Source organism: Temnothorax longispinosus, chromosome 3 (genome assembly GCF_030848805.1).
Source record: "Temnothorax longispinosus isolate EJ_2023e chromosome 3, Tlon_JGU_v1, whole genome shotgun sequence".
Taxonomy (NCBI): Eukaryota; Metazoa; Arthropoda; class Insecta; order Hymenoptera; family Formicidae; genus Temnothorax; species Temnothorax longispinosus.
This window is the reverse complement of record NC_092360.1, coordinates 24,993,042-25,005,805: the sequence shown is the minus strand read 5'-3', so window position 1 is coordinate 25,005,805 and position 12,764 is coordinate 24,993,042. Positions and strand designations below refer to the sequence as shown.

General features: G+C 32.3%; 1 protein-coding gene across 5 annotated transcripts in view; it reads left to right on the top strand.

The window, feature by feature from the left end:
* Positions 1 to 12,764, top strand: part of Babo (TGF-beta receptor type-1 babo) — a 37,962-nt gene that overhangs the window by 11,768 nt on the left and 13,430 nt on the right. For 2 of the 5 annotated variants that reach the window (XM_071772659.1, XM_071772658.1), the window contains exon 3: positions 9,370 to 9,578. In XM_071772659.1, coding sequence (XP_071628760.1) covers positions 9,370 to 9,578 — 209 coding nt within the window. Of the gene's footprint in view, positions 1 to 2,633; positions 2,789 to 3,809; positions 3,853 to 4,909; positions 5,068 to 9,369; positions 9,579 to 12,764 lie in introns of all 5 variants that reach the window. The other 3 variants (XM_071772662.1, XM_071772661.1, XM_071772660.1) reach the window with 3 other exon arrangements.

Genomic DNA, 12,764 nt, shown 5'->3' with positions numbered 1-12,764 from the left:
CCCGCGTATACCATTCCCATCGAACGAACGGCCTTCGGCGGTTTCGCCTCGACATTGCGATCGATGCCCTCGTGGTTTCCACGAATGAACATTTAGCCGGTTTTCCAGTCCGCGCTCTCACCCGGGCCATGATTAGCGCCCTTTTCGGCGGAAACGAATTATTGTTGTCGGCTAGTCGTCGCGTTGGTAACGCTGCCGAACGCGATGCGTGGTTAAGACTTCAAGTTCGACCGCTATGGGCCATGGAAATTCTGGTCGCGATCGATCGCAGGGCAAACTCGGGGCGAAATTCGATGGTTATACCTTCCCTTCTTCCGCGGTATCGATTTCGAATACGTCGAGGAAGTTTCTTACGCGCAAGCGTGGGGGTAGCCATATACAAATTTCAATTCAATCCAAGCAGATGAGATGACACTGTCCTAACTATATAAGGGCTCACTTTTGAAACGCATCATAGTGCGGACGAGAATTACTGAGAATAAATTTATACGATACAATATAATTCTATACATATTAATTACAATTTTTGCGCAATAAAATGTCTATAGGTATACTACTTTGCGCTCCGTTTCTATTTAGAAAACAAATAGAAACAAGGAAAACTATAATCTGCAATTTCCCCTTCGACTCTAATTTATTACTTTTGTCGGATTGACGTACACTGAAATCTCAACACATATGACGCGAATTCGCTTGCGACGCGACACGTCAATATATTTTGCATTCATGCGATCGCATATAAAATTGCCTCGTGCTGCTTTCACGCTACGGCCGGATCAAGTAATCTCGGTCGCGCTATTTTCAATGCGATCTCCGGCCGAATTATCCGAATTATCCGTCTGGCGCATTAAGCATTTAGGAGCCGTCCGCACGTCTGCGACCTCAGATCGTCGCATTGGTTCATGGACTGTCTCGGTCGATCTTGTTTGATTTTAAGAGTGCATCGTTTTCAAATCGGGATATCTTATAATCATTACACCGGCGATTATTATAAAGATGAGATAAATCAATTCGACCGCGTTTCGAGATTCCTTCAGAATGTGTAGTGCATTAATTCATATATAAAATTAAAAAGACCAGACGCAGACTCTGACAAAAGAGACACGGAATTTTTCGAGACTGATATCAATACAATTAATATTTATTTATTCATAATATTCATATGTATAATAAACAAGAATAGAAATTGTGAAATTACACAAATGTAACGAAAATGATTCGAATTTTTGCTTTTTTTTAGAGCCAAAGATATAAAAAATTATTCACTTATATAAGTTATTATTTAATTACATATTTTACAAAGAATGGAATATATGCATAATTATTTTTATAACAAAATTTAAATTTTATCTTTGTAGAATTAAAAAAGATATTACAACAGAGAAATTGCATGAATATTCCATCAAGTTCTTATATAAAATATAAACTTTCTATGTATATAGTTTTATAGAAAAACAATTTATATAAAATTTGTTTTACCTATATATGTAAAATATTATGTCTTATGTATTGGTAGAATGTTTTTAAAAAAATAACATATGTATAATGGTAATAAACTGGAATATAGACTGGATAATAGAATAGATTACATTACACTGCGATTTTGAAAAATAGACAACATGTTTATAAACTAATATTGATCTGAAATAAAAATTATAAAAATTTTGAAATTAAACGTGGTACTGTAAAACTTTATGAGCACACGATCTTAATTATATATATTGTTCAATATTAGATTTTCATGTCCTATGACATGCAGATGTATTACCGAGCATCCTAACATGATAAAGAAAATGTCGATCTTTGCAGGATCAAAGGTCGAGTACGCGGCATATTTCACATATACGTACTGCGTTATCTTTTCAACTTTTGACCTCTTTGATCATGGCGTACGTTCGCAAGCTTTTCCGAAGCTATTGTAAATTTCAGATAGATGCGCTTATGCACCATTTTATTGATGTCATAAAAATACCAATAAAGATTATACCAAATTGCTTTGCAGCAATGTCAGACGGTAATGCGAATAAAACTTGCACCAGCTATAAAATTAACTTTGCATCAGATATTTGTAGAATTAGACCCGTCCGGTGTATCACATAATTTCTGATAAAATTTTAATAAATGATAAAACAGTAAACGTATTATTAAAAGACAGATTACAAAAAGTTTAAATGTGGTAGTTAAAAAATTAATTTTAAAATTTTGATTAAAAGATCCTCACACATTTTTTATTTTAGGCTTCTTAAGAAACGCATTGTATTGCATTGAATAATGCGCTTCCGTGTCACAAAAATTCATTCATTCGTAACGTTTATTTTAATTGATCCATCTAAAACAATCGCCGAAAATGCATCGTGTATGTATAAAATATATTCATATATCATAGAAAATCACTATAAACGCAAAAAGAATCGCAGTTTATTCAATACGTGTACCTATATATATAAATAATTCGTGGTCTCTCAAGAAGGAAAATGTATAGAAATAGCAAACTTAGACATTTACATTAATATTTAAATTATATTAACAACAATTAATATAAATATAAATTATATATTTATTATAAATATATTAAATTTATATTAAATATATTTATAATAAATATATTAAATATTATATATTAAATATAAAAGGTGCCTCGATCGAAGCAAATGGCTGCCGCCGGAGAAACCCCGTTTCTGCAACAGCACGCCGAGCATCGATCTGTCGCGGACCTGCTGCGATAAAGACCTCTGCAACCTCAATTTATACCCAATTTTATTATCTTCCACGTCTGAATTGTCTTCAGGTATATTCTTCCAAGGGTTCGCGATCGGTGAAGATTTTTACACGCAGAAAATTTTTCTCGAAGATACAAGTATACACGAACAAAGTAAAATACCATACTAATCTTGCACGGCTAGGATATAGTCATAATATGCAAAAGATTTCAAGAAAGTATAAGAAATTTAGAGAGCAAAAAATAAAACTTACGCAGAAGTAAATATTTTCATCAAGTATGGGACCTTTTTCAAGAGCGCGTTTTACTATATTACTGCGTTTGGCAATGCAAATCCGAGGCGTCGAATGTGCTTTTAACCTCGAAAATCGTTCGGCAATTCTCGATACGCAATGAATATTTCTATATATACAGTTCACAGTAGGTACCACCCTAGATTATATTTTTTCTTATACTGTTTTAAGATACAACGTGCAATTCAAGCTACAACGTCGAATATACATATATTATTAGTATATATGGGACTTTTTTTACTTTTCTCATATTTCCTTGTTAGTATGGCAAATTTATTTGCCTTTAGGTTACAAGATGTATCTGATCAAACTATTATTTTTCTATTGTCATATATTAATTTCCGGTTGAATACGCGTATATCCTACCGGTGCGATGCAAATCTAGTAAATTTTATTATGAGTATTCTACATTATTCGAGAAAAATTTTCTGCGTGTACTATCTGTATAATTATACGTGTGTTTATAATTTAACCTTAATATCAGTTTGAGAGACTCCAACTAACACACGTTGCATCGTAGTGTCTACCGTTTTACCCCTAACCCACATTTTCTTTGCTGTGCCGAGTTCGATTTGTTCAGAATGTACGAGATGTGCCTGCTTTGAAGATCGTTTCCGGCGATCTGACGGCGTTTCTCGAGATTGTCCCTTTCTCGAGTTCGCCGCGGGGTTACTGTAGTAGAACAAACCCCGATCGATAGAGAAAGACTCGCGTCGCGAGTCGACGCCGGGGGTCTCCGCGCGTTATATAGCGTTGTACGCCCCGATGCTATCCCCACAGGAGTCGCAGAATTTCAGGAATCACGAAGCTATGCTACCACTGGCTACCCCCACATGTCAGGTATCACGAGAGTGTGTTGAGTTGCACGGTGTTGCGGATTTGCTCCTCCCGACTACCAGCTCCCGCTCTCTCGCATCCTCTCCCGGTTTTTTTTCTTTTTGAGTATTTCTCTTTCGGTTTTGCTGGAGTTTGCTCGGTGATCCCCTGTTCCCTCGCGCGATAGCATCCGCATCCGTGTGGATTGCGATGCGCAGTAACTCTCAACGGGTGCGTTCCCAACGCGTGCACGTATCAAATGCGAAATGTTACCGCGCTATTATCGGCTAATTGATATATAATATACACATATATAATATTCAATTAGACTTAGTTTATTCAACGAAACTTTCAATTTTATCTCAATATTGTTATAAGATTCATAGATTCAAGTAAAATTGATCTTCGTTTCAAACGTAATTTCTGAAGAAGAAAATTCTGAGAAGAGTGATAGGTATAATTGTAATTGAAATAATAAGTACAAATTGCCATTATATAATTAAATTAACAAATGTTGGACGGTATTATCAGATTAAGGAAATTTGATCGAACATTGAGAAAGATTTTCAGTGCTTTCGATAAAATAATATAATCAAAATTAAGAACTTTTAAAAGCTAAATGAGAAATTGAAAAAATATAGAAATAATTTAGAGATCCAAAAAATTATATTAATAAGAAAAGGATTTAACGACCTTAACTATATATGTATCTGCATATTCTGCATACAAGAGCCTTAAAAAGTATTTACAAAACGTCAACTTGTGAATGTTCACTTCGTTAATATAGGTGACTTAACGTATTTGAATTACATATATGAAATAATAGAAGACAAAATCGACGATATTGGTATAAATAAGAGGCAGACTCAGAATACAACCTTAGAAGCGCACTAATCCCTTTTTGTGATGTTACCAAGGGATCGAATCCCCGTTTGCGTTTTTTGCCTTGAAACCGCACGATACGAATCCCCTTTTGATATCTCGTTCGCCTCGATGCGAACGCGTCGCGCGCGCGCGCGCGCGCGCTATCCCGAGTTCTCCTCACCTCGTTTTCTGAAACTGGTGCAAAATCGGCTTGAAGGTGCGTGCTTAAACACCTGCCGCCGTCGCAGCCCGAGCCGCGCATCTTCTGCATGACGAGCGACTCGCGAAACACGACCTTCGTCATCGAATGCTGCAACAAAGAGGATTTTTGCAATCGGGATCTCAAACCTCTGCTACATCCTAGCAACAATGAAGGTATAGTCCAAACAGACCTGGAAGTTACGAAAACTCTGCAGGTGGCACGGGCTTTAGCTGCAACTCTCCTCTCTCACTTTCTTTCTTTCTTTTTTTTTCTCTTTATGTATCTATCTCTGCAACACGACTTATAAAATACATTCTCGCTGTATCTTAATTATTTAGAATGTTATAGTTGGTTTTTGTTGCCGATCTATACCGAGGTGTATATAACGAATTTGAGAATAGCACATCACTAGAGAGTACGACGTTTAATTATGAAACGTCTAAATTGTGTGTATATTGACGAACTTGACATTCACGATATTAATTACTTTACAATAATACGGGCAATATAAGCATAGCATATATTCGAGACAATTCCTGAAAATACCTAAACTGTAAGATTAACAAGAATGGAAGCGAAACACGCAATTGTGTACGTGGCACAAAGAAACTGTTTTCAAGTTTGAAGCTAGTTTGACCTATCCCACGCAACTACTTAAAGCGTTAAAGGGGCAGCTCTATAATATTCACAGTAACTTTCAAAATTATTAAGTTCTTATTCATATAAGTTAACTCTCAATTAACTTTATCTGCATATAATTGATGCAAACAGTTCTAGCCGTTCAGATTTTTTTGTAATCTTTTAGTTATTAAATTATTGTATTTTAATCAAAATAAACTCTATCATTTAATAGAACTATTGAATTTTACGAACATGTATTTCGCGTAAATACTCAGTCATGTAATCCCGAGTTCAAAGTATTCATCATTTAAACAGTGTTTCACACCGTCATATATTTTCTTGACAATAGGATATATCTAATTAAATCGTTTGCGAGAATCTTTGCAATATATCAAAGAAATAAGCAATCTGTTTTTAGTATAAATATTTCACATTCTATCTTTTTTTATAAATGAGATAAATTATCAACAAATAAATTCAAGAACTTTTATTATTGTCAGAATTTGATTTAAAGCATTATTTGCATATTAAGAAGAAGATATTGGTTTTTTGCAGAAGGATTTGTGCTCAATATAAAGTCACTTCTATCTTTAATGGAGTAGAAATGGCTTCAAGCAGCGGTTAAAGCGTTTTTACGTAGCTATAAGAAGAGAATTAGCCAAGTCACGGGTTATTTTTTTATGGTCGGAATAAAGTGTTACGTCATGGCTCTGCTAGTGTATATATTTTTGTCTCGCTCATATATTATCATCTTGAACTCAGTCTGACACGCTCTCTGTCGCGCTCCCGCTGCCGTTATCTGTGTACAATGTACGAAATGTATCGAAATTATCATGATATTTTGTGAGTAGATTATTTTAATCTATACCGATTTCTATTAAAAGCATAAATGATTGATTAATATTTTTTATTGATTAAAATGAAATATTCTTCCAGTTATGATTCCCAAACTTCCATGGTTTTTTATTTCAAAAATACACACACATATACCTTTTTTATCTACTTTTACTCTTGGATTTTAATTTGTTAAACTCCTTAGATTTTTAATTGCTTACAAGTTGAAAAACATTTGTACCTTTATTTATGCTAGAAATGAAAAGTTACTTTTATTTCAAATTAATTAAAGAACTTATCTTCTAAACTATCAATCGATGATTTTGGCACATTGTGTGGATTTCTATATTTGTACAAAGCTATATATATGTGCGTTATATGTACATTATGTAAAGAAAAAAGTGTCTGAAACGCTGCTACACACTAGACATAGACGTGCATATGCGACGCACTATTTGCGTATTCGTGGATAAGCTATACGCTCTTTTTCACCATTTATTACGTCCAATAAAGCGCAACATGACAAACTATTTTATATATCGTGACTTTTTTTAACGACGACAGAATACTCTACAGTTTCTATCTATATTGCTGGAACTATATCATAATGAGACATAGAATTGAACGTTTAAATTAGATGAATCAAAGTAAATTATAAAGTAAGCATTATTAGAGGCTATTATCAATATTAACATTTGATTAATATATCTATTATTATATGCGCTCACGCGTGTTTTGGATTATTTCATAATAGGCGTATTGCATATACATATAAATACGTATATTTATATTTCTAAATGCATGCATAAATTAATTTTATTGAAACGAATGCTACGACATTTTGTTTCACGCGAGCAGTAAGGAGTGATACAGATAAGCGTGATCAATAATCGTCTAGCACTTCATTACTTTCCATTATTTCTCCAGCTTTTTTCGTCCTCCTTGAGCAGCACACGCCCACATTATTTATATCGTTGATGCACTGTAAATTGCAAAATTATCCGGATAAATTTCAAAATTATATCGATGTTGAGTTGAGATCAATGTAAAATAGACGGTATCTTTAGGAGAAAATAAAACGAGATAACAAATTTGGATAAGATAATATGCTATTGTGACGCTATTGTGACGTTTGACCGAGATGTTTGCCACCTCCGGAGCTTATAGTCGCTTCAAGGCGATCTTCTCTTGTATTTTTTTTCCTTACAAGTTGTACGCCGGAAATCCTCCTGAGTGAACTCGGAAAGGACCGGTAGCATGTTGTCATAGCTCTCTTCTCTGCACTCTTTATCGACAGTACTATCCCGTAGTATGTACTTCGATAGCGTGACCCACGCGAAAAAGGGTGGCTTTTGTAAATATTTTTCTCGCCTCCTGTAGTAACCTTCAGATTTTCTGCAAAACTTGCGGTTTTTTATTTAACTTTCGCAGAAATGTATTATACACACTTGATGACTTGATTTATTATTATGTGAAGGAACATTAAAGAAGCTGACATGAAAGATCTAATTTTTGTGCAAAAGAACATTATGATAAGACCATGGATTATCTTATTTGCTACTCATAGACTTAGTTTCAAGTTACATTCATTAGTACATATTTTTTTGTTAATATATGATCTCATGTCAAGTTCTTTTTAACTTTCGTAATACTATTTATCAGGAAACTTTCTTGAGATTGTGAAGCTTAAATAGGATTGAACTACTATTACTTTTTTTTCCGCATGCCTCCTGACTTTATGTATTTATTATCTTTGTACATGCCGTTGAATACTTTTATGGAATTTGAAGAAAATGTAGATGATATTTTTCTCCTTGTTTATGAATGATAAAATAAAATATCTTATATTATTGTTGTTTATATGGATTAATTTACAGTATATTGTAAGATTTGCGTCAAACTTCAGAATTTTTTCGACAAATTTTAATATTTTATTTGATTTATTATTGTATTTATCCTTCTTTTTAAGTAATTTCTTTAACGGAGAATAAATTTCTCCGAAAAAATTAACTTTACACAGAGGTTTTTTATATAGTAATTAATATTAAATAAAATTTAACAACATTAAATAAAATATAAAATTTTGTTACTTGTAAAAACTTTTTTAGTTTATCTTGAAAAGATTTTATTTAGATAAAAGTTTAACTACAGACACGTTATCAAATAATAATATGACAACATGACAAAATATTTATAAACTGATGACTTGTGAAAAGAAAAAATAATTAATTTCTTTACAAATAAAAAATTACTTAATTACTAAATTACTTAAAATTTGATAATATGTACATATAGAACTTTGATCCAAAAATTACAAAATACTGTGTATACTATTACTGTATACTGATCTACACATGTATGTTACTGAGGAAAATGTGATATGTTCTTAAAATATTTTCCAAGTATTTATTCTTTAATAAAAAAAATTTATTATTATTAAAATGTAGATTTTTTTCAAAATTGTTATTGCTTTTTGACAAAAACAGAGTGATATAATACTTTCACAACTTTTTCTCTTCTTCAGATATGTGTAGATTCTTTTAAAGATTTGCATCAACAGCTTTGGCCAGCTGGTTCTTTGATTAATAATTATTTTTCTCGTTTCAAACTATATAACTTTAAAATTTTATATTAATTATGATGGCTTTGAATTATAATTTCAGCTGTAATATAAACAGAAAAGAAAATCGATTAATCACACGATCAAAGCTAACCGATGCAGTCAAGTTTAGATGTATGCTAATTATCTTTCTGCAGCTTATTAAACTCTGCGTTGTAGCATACTGAGCCAATTAAAATGCTGCCATTAGCATTCCTTTATTCCTCTTTATTTTTCTTGGATACTATCCCATCAAAGTCTTACTCCGATGATTCGCTGATACACTTTATCTGCAATCTCTAGCGTATTACGTCATTTTACAGTTTACGGCAGCTGTCGAGTGTTCCCACTTTTCGGCGACATGAAACGCCATAGTCAGTCTGGTCCGCGGCAGTACTTGTTATGTAAATTATTTTCCCAGGTGTTACAATAAGATGAACTTCTTTCCGGACACGGAATACTCTGTCTGGTGCACCACGAACAGTACGCTACGCGGTCCAGATGGCAACGAATTCGTGGTCGCTTGTTGCGATCATTCTGACTACTGCAATCGCGATCTAAGGCCTTCTTTTCCTACTTACGAGTCCAGAGGTCGGTCGTATTCTCGCTTCGCGAACCGCCTCAGAGGAGGTACAATAAATCGCAGCTAAAACGGCTGCCGCCTTTAAATTCTTCGCCTTCAAGGTTGCTTTGGCCGCAAAGTTCATTTCTCCGCTGAATGAGATACTCGCAAAAACGTACTGGTTAGATAAATTCGAAGGATTCAATGGCGGAAATGCTGAAGATGATATCTCTATCTAGGCCAGAAAAGAAATAAATTCTTCTCTAAATAAAAATTAAAGAAAATTTAAACAATTTTATGATATTATATTTATTTAGTAAAAGATTTTTAGCAATCTATTTATTAAAATAATAAATGTGTTAAAACTATTTGTATAATAATTATGAATTTCAGAAATAGTTAAAATGTTTTCATTAATAAGATGATTATATGTTAGTTCGGTTTTGTAATGTAATCGTGACTTAGGTTTATATTAAAATGCATATATTAAAATGTGACGGTGTTAGAGAAAGAGGAGAAGATCATTGCCATTAGGTTAATGATATTTGAAAAATGTAAATAAAGTATTTGATATGAATAATTGAATAAGTGGCTAATAATATGGCTATCATTATATTTCTTTTGTTGCTAAAAGGCTTTTTTGATCTATTCGGTTTAGATTAAAACTTTACAATTTTATAAGATATATACATTTTTGTTTTACTTTGTACAATATACAATTTTGTATTTTTCAAGAAAAATAAAAAAATTTTGATGTAATATATGATTTTCTAATTTGTTAACTTAATGGAATATAATGTAATATCTATATAAATAAAATTATTGACACTTACTACATTTTTTAAAACTAATAAATAATTTGTAATGCTTATTTTGTAATATAATGTTTATCGAGACAAAGCAATTTACGGTCGAATGCATTTCCTGCCTTGTCCGTCCTGAATGGATCAGCCGTCCGTGATGTGATGCGAGCGATAGGTTTTGCCTTTGTAATCGTTGAGTTGCAACAAGATAATTTACACAGATAACTAACAGCATCTATTATGTGTGATTGCGTTAGTTTATTAGCAAAATTAAATAAATAATTTATTGGCTCCCGAACATTTTGTCGTTAAGAGCATAAGCGATATAAATTTATTAAAGAAAAAGATTATAAAATTAGATTGATCGATTTTATTGAGGTATCGGATAATAATTTTACAATCGACTGACTGACGATTCTCGTCTGTTGAATTATCTATTTTTTTGTCTGATAATGATTTGGTAACTTTCGAGTGTGTTGTTACATCAACAACTTATATAACAACTTACGTATTTAAAACTGTCACGTGCTCGGGGCTTTCCGAGAACTTATAGCAATAAGGCTATAAGTTCTCAAAAAGCGAAAAAAAAAAATTTAAATGAACTATTGAATCCTGACGATTAATGCAATCTGCGAATTTTTTTTAGGCTTTAATTCATGTCAATAGCGCTTGAAAACAATGGCGGATTTATATGTTCTAAATATTTGAATCTATCGTTCATTATTTTTTATACACTCATTTTACATAATTATACAAAATAAAATACTTAATTTTGTATTATGTTGTTTCACTGCTTTTACAAATTTTCTAGTTTTTCAATCTCTTAATTTTAATTTAAAATATATGAATTTGCTCTGCCATAAACATAAAGCCGCGTCATTGTTTCATGGCGCTTCAGCTTTCCATTTCGTGGATCATGAATCAGCGAGAAAAGGACTTTTCTGATATAGCAACCTTGGTAAGGCACGCGTGCGACAACGATGAGAAAAGCGGGGTATCGATTATCGATTTTCTACGCTTTTGTGAATTGTCTGGGCGCGCACTTTTCACACCACTCTCTCCCCTGTGTTCCCCCATGTTTCACGTTCTCGCGTCATTTATCTTGCTTGTGCCAAGCTGACAAGACAAGGAACGGACCATCGAATGACAGTTCTCTCTATCCTGATCACGTTCGTCGTGTTTTTCAGCTTTTAAACGACTTTTTATCGAAAAAATCGATATTTTGTTGTTACTGCAGAATGGCGTTGCTGTTTCGTTACATAATGCGAGATATATATGAATTACGCAATACGCACATTATCTTTAGAGCGTTTAAAAAGATTATGTAAGCGTATATAATGTACAATATTTTATAATGTTTTATTTTACAATTATTTTAAACTCAGTACTTATTCATATTTATAATATTGCGTTAAACTTTTAACATTTTATTGTTAAATAAAAATAACTGTCGAGCAATTAATTTTAAATTAAACTTAATTAATTAATTTTTTATTATTAATTTAAATGTTTTATTATTTATTGACACGTGTAAAAGTGAATTTTTGACCGTAAGTTATAAAAATTACTTTCTACTAGATTTCAAATGTATTTTGACATCATTGAATTGTGCACTCATATATCGTAATATATCGTAGTTTTCTACTCGTACATCTCTTGTTTGTAATAAAGAGGGGATGCAGATAACGTGCTGTGTACGTTACGTGCAGATAAGATAATACGGGTCTGTCTATATGTATACATATATACATTCCGGTAAATTTTGCAACGTGGAGAAAATTTGATAAAAAAAACCGAGGACATATATTCTCCACAGTCTGTTATTTCATATGTAACTGTGAGAGTATGTTAACCCTAGAACATACCCTTTCCGGTATCGTGTTAACACGCAGTTGTAATTTTTGCAAAATCGTGTATTTTAAATCAAATATATTACGAAATAAATGTGTATGAGTTTTCATTAAAAGATTTATATCTAAATAAATTATAGGAATAACAAATGTAGTTGCTCTTTAGAATTAAATAAGTTTAACAAAAGCATACTTGTGTGTTATTGACAATAATCGACTTCACGCGAGTAATATTTTACGGGAAGAAGAGCTTGTAAAATTTTTACCAATATTAGTAACATTCAAATATCCGATATACACGATATAAAGTTGTTCTAATTACAGACTCGAATCTGATAAATCGAATTTCCTATTTCAGGAAAGATTGTATCTAGTTGATTATATTGGAATGTTTATATGACGTTAATAACTCATAAACCAAATGAAAACTTTCTGTTACTTCTTGAAATAGTTAATTAATTGGTGATCCATCTTTACAAAAGAGTAGTTATTAACAATTACTTATTGTACGTATGTTTACAACAGGACAAGTTAATTGGTAAGAAATTGCAACAAATATGTAGCTTGAGATAGCAGTTTGATATATCATATAATAAACTAA